General features: G+C 36.2%; 1 protein-coding gene across 1 annotated transcript in view; it reads right to left on the bottom strand.

Annotated features, from left to right (window-relative positions):
* Positions 1 to 5,296, bottom strand: part of WIF1 (WNT inhibitory factor 1) — a 74,597-nt gene that overhangs the window by 32,541 nt on the left and 36,760 nt on the right. Inside the window, exon 3 of the mRNA XM_006769621.2 lies at positions 1,189 to 1,297. Coding sequence (XP_006769684.1) covers positions 1,189 to 1,297 — 109 coding nt within the window. The remainder of the gene's footprint in view (positions 1 to 1,188; positions 1,298 to 5,296) is intronic.

Below are 5,296 nucleotides of genomic sequence, written 5' to 3' on the forward strand. Positions count from 1 at the left end.
GGAAAAGCTAAAGGAGTTCATCACCACCAAACCAGTATTATATGAAATGCTGAAAGGTATTATCCTTTAAGAAGAGGAAGAAGAAAAAGGTAAAGATACAAATTAAGCACAACAAACATGCATCTATCAACAAGAGAATGTAAGCAAGAAAAAGGTAAAGATACAAATTATGAACAACAAACATGCATCTATCAACAAGAGAATGTAAGAATCAAGTGAATAAATAATCTGGTGATCATAATAGAATCAGGGACATAGAAAGGGAAAAAAAATAAAATTTATAAATTGTTTATTTCTGGAATTTTCCATTTAGCATTTTTGGACCACAATTGCCCAAGGGTAACTGAAACCACAGAGAGTGAAACTGAAGATAAGGGGGACCACTGTACAATGCTCACTTTGCAGTTTTTCTTCATTTTCCCCATTGACCCCCAGTCACTTTGCATCTTTGCCACATTTCTGTGCACTACAATAATCCACACTCACTGGCCAGATATATCTCACCTGGCAACTTTCTTGTTTTGAATCTGGAAATATATGAGCTGGGACTACCTAGAGCAGGAGTGGGCAACCTTTTTGTGAGTGCGTGCCAAAACCAGCAAAATCTCTGACTCAAAATTCTTCTGCGTGCCAACCCTAATTTTTTGAGAACATGTTACGCCTACTTGCTATCTCTTAAGGTGTACGTATGTGAAGAACCTTGAAGAAATAATAAAATTCATTCGTGCGACAAAAACACAGTATATGATGATGAAAAACACATTTATTTTTTAATGTATGCATGTTATGTAAAATTATTTATTTATCTAAGATGCACCTACACTGAATTTATCTGAAAAATAAAAAAGTCAATATTAAGAAAAAAATTTTAAATGGAAGATTATAAGAGAGGGTTTCGCATACCAGCAAAAGTTACTGACATGCCATGTTTGGCACACATGCCAGGGGTTGCCCACCCCTGACCTAGAGTTTTTTAGGAATTTATAAAACTGCCATTTCTTCACCCCCATTCTTATTTTTTGCCCAAAGGATATAAAGACATAACAACTGAGCTGCCCTAAAATCAAGTAATCTCTTCAAGAAAATATTCCATAAGCCCTCTAATGGGTGGTATCTGGATCTTAAATATTATTCCCGTCGTCATTACATTTTAAGGGTAAACCTTTCTCTGAGGCAAGGACCACCCACCTGAGGCCTTGTGAGGCACTGTTCCCAGCAGAGGGACATTGACGGTTGGATCTGCCATGATGCCTTTATCCAGAGAGCGCAAGGACAGGAATTCATAGAAGTATTCTGCCTACAACAAAAGGCATGAGAGTCAGCACCATGGAAACCACAGAGAGTGAGGAGGCATTTCGCAACTCATCACCCCTTTGAGGGAGAGTGACATTTTCACTACAGGACCTCTGGAGCACACGACCACTTAAAACTGTGTATCATAAATTACTTCTCCCAGCTACACTTCCCTTACACTTTACTGATAATGTTTATTACTTAACATTTTGTTCCAAAACACATTTTAGCTGGTATTATGAACAGATTGCATGCTGGATGTACTAATATTTAATAACTTTGGATTATTTATATTGCCAGGCACAATAATAACAACTAGCGACAATGACACAACAAACGTCCATGTATGCATACCATGTGCCAAGACGTATTCTAAACATTTGTATTAACAGTACATATAACAATGGAAAAGAGTTGCATGGATGGAGTGCAAACACTCTGGGGGAAAAATGCATTTCAGTGGCTATATTGTTTCCAGTACCCTCTAATAAGTTATCATTCGCTGCTCCATCATTACATACTCTAGCTTTATCACATTCTAAATTAAATTCATGTTTATATGGCTGGCATATTTAAAATTACATTTATAAAAACATAATTTCAATAAGTTTTAAAAACTAAATTTAATGGGGTGACATTTATTAATAAGATTATATAAGTTAGAGTGTATGATTCTATAAATACATCATCTATATATTGGCTGTGTGCTCACCACCCAAAGTGACCATATATCTGACCCCCCTCAGGCCTCTTCCCCCCTGGTAACCTTCATACTGTTGTCTGTGTCCATGAGCTTTTTGTTTAGTCTGTTCATTTGTTGACTATATCCCACATGAGTGAAATCATATGGTTCTTGACTTTTTCCATCTGGTATATTCTTCTTAATGTGATATTCTCTTAGCAAGATCCCTGATCAGTGAAATCATATGGTTCTTGTCCTTTTCCATCTGACTTATTTCATTTAGCATGATATTCTCAAGAATCCATATTGTTGCAAATGGCAGTATTTCATTTTTCCTTATGGCTGAGTAGTAGTCCAGTGTATATTTGTACCCAGTAAGTTACAAAAATCATTTTATGTGTTAAGAAAAAGGATGAAAAATTAGATAAAGATTAGGTAGAGATTAAAACAATGATTGTCTAGTATAGATAACTATTATTTTCCTTCTCTCTCCTTTTCAAATTTTTTACATGTGGTTCCATACCTTTTATAGTGAAATAAATACATTTATTTAAGAGCAAACATTAATCATGTACCCATCTAATCATTGATGAAATATTCTTCTTGGACTTCTATTTAGTGTGGCTGTGCTCACATAACAATCTCATTTAAAATTCTTGAATGTTTCCTTGAAAGGGTGTTTCAAGAAAAAAAATACTCAATTAAAAAAAAATTTATTGTTGAAAGTATTTACATATGTCCCCTTTTCCCCCCATTGACCCCAATTTTTATTCACACGACAGCTACTAGTATTATTGTGCTGGCTGTTGTCATCTTTTTATATAACATACATAAAATGGTATCACAAATTACTTCTCCCCGCTACACTTCCCTTTGCACTTTACTGATAATGTTTGGGGTCAAAGAAAACCTAACTTCTATGCCAAAGAGAACAGCCAGCCAGCCTTAAAGTTTGAGAACAAGTTTCACAAATTCTAGGGAAAGGAGGTCAGTGCCCCTGACTAAATAGATATTGCATGTCTTAAAAATTCTTTCGGCACACCAGTGTGCTGTGGCACAAGGGTTGTACATCATTGCATAGAGCATTTGGGTCTCCTGTTGTAGCTTTTGAGTATGGCCACAGTAAGTAGGTTGAGAAGCATGGAATCCACTGTATTCAATATCAGGGAGCTGGCATGACCACTCAACATGATGCATTTAAGCTTGATGGACTTCTCTGGACAGCCAATACTCTGATCTTATCAATAACAAATTTCACACTACATAGGCTTTAGGGTGATTTCTTTGAGAATCAGTATACATTATGGTTTTTCTCCTGCAGTTCTAAGACTGTATCACAGGTCAAGAACTGGTTCAAGCAATTTCCTATTTGGAACTTATCAGCAAAGGCAGTTGCCAGAGTCAACATTTTTGTTTGTTTGTCTCTCTTGTAGAAGATGATAGTGTTTCATAATCTCTGAAATATATAATTTTCTTTATACTTAGCATAGTTTTTAAAAAGTGGTTTGCTCATGTATTGTTTTCATTGCCTTATTAAGAATTCCAACTTGAAAACCACTTAGAGATTGACTAACCCTTTGTCTCTGATTTTGACACTGATTTCTTTTAACATTCCACTTCATCATTATAAAGAGATCTACCAAAACCACCAATACCATATAAATATTTCCACAGATAATCATCACCATGAGGCAGAGATGAAATATATTACTCATTTAACTTAAAATTTTAAATATTTCCCTCAGAGTTATAGAAAATGGTTGATGAAATAAGCAATAGATTTGTAATGTCATTTTCTAACTTCTAGTCAGGACTTTGTTTTTACTTTGTTTATAATATAATAAGTATCCTTAGTCCCAAACCTCTCCACTGGAAAAACTATTTGGGGTCAAAGAAACCTAATTTCTATGCCAAAGAGAACAGAGAGCCAGCCTTAAAGTTGGGGAACAAGTTTCACAAATTGTAGATTTATTACTTAGATAAAAGGAAGTCAGAGCAGGAACTGTAATAGGGAGGTGGCATATTGGAGAGCATGCAACTTCTATTAGGAAAAAGTACATTTTGTTTCATTAAATGACACTAGTGGAAACTCAGGTAGAGGCAAGGAGAGTGCTTATTTGGGAAACATATGAAAGATTGCCTTGTATTCAAACAAAGAATGGGCCTATTCAGTAGAATAATTCACTTCTAAATTAAATTGCTGAAAAATCTTGCTGGCCTGGTTTGCATGCAGTAAATTTTCTTTTCATGGAGAGGTATAAAAGACACACAAACTTTATCAAGAGAGGAGTGCTGGAGGCCTTTTAACTTGCTCCTAAGAGACTTGGCTGAATTATTGGGGTTGTTCCTTTCAGAAGTGATGAAGGTATCATTTAAACAGCAAAATGGGACAACTCATAAGGCCTTCACTCTGGCGTGCTTTCTTTGGGTAGACAAAGAGAGCAGAGAATTGCATTAACCATTGGTAGGAATGGAGAAAACCCAGTATTTCTTTTCCACCTTTGAAGTTCTGGGTTTATGGTGTATATTGAATCTAATAAGCACAATAATTGCAGGATCCTCTGAGTTAAGAATCAAAGGTTCTTCATAAAACCATGAAGGCTGTCAAAGAGGGCTCAAACCTCATTTAATTTCATATATCCTGATGCTGAACTAAGTGCTCATGGGAAAACACCAAAACAATTGCCCCAAAAAAATGTTTGTCCCCCTCGCCCTAACCGGTTTGGCTCAGTGGATAGAGTATTGGCCTGCAGACTGAAAGGTCCCAGGTTCGATTCCAGTCAAGGGCATGTGCCTCGGTTGCAGGCGCATCCCCAGTGTGAGGTGTGAAGGAGGCAGCTGGTCGATGTTTCTCTCTCATCGATGTTTCTAGCTCTCTATTCCTCTCCCTTCATCTCTGTAAAAAAATCAATAAAATATATTTTAAAAAAATGTTTGTCCCCCCCCCAAAATATTTGTCCCAAAGAAAATTTCAGATGGTTTAGAGATACAAAACGTAGAGATGCCTTAAGGTTTAAAACTTTAGAACTAATTTTTGTTGAGTCTTTACTTGAGTCACCGTTCATTTCATTCTCACAGCATCCTACTATTTTTATAGCATAGACATATGTCCAGATTAACAGCACAGGGAGTTTGAGAATTATTAAAGGGTTATAGACTAGCTCCTACAATGTGTGTGAAAGGCAAGAAGAAATCTACTGAAATGACGAAGAGAGGAAAATAGTTCAATGTGAAAGTCTCAAACGTATAAGCATGCCCAATGCTTAAAATAACCTGACGCCTGAATGTCTAGACCAGAAACTGTCAGATCTCACATTCTTC

The sequence above is a fragment of the Myotis davidii genome, unplaced genomic scaffold (assembly GCF_000327345.1).
Source record: "Myotis davidii unplaced genomic scaffold, ASM32734v1 scaffold523, whole genome shotgun sequence".
NCBI lineage: Eukaryota > Metazoa > Chordata > Mammalia > Chiroptera > Vespertilionidae > Myotis > Myotis davidii.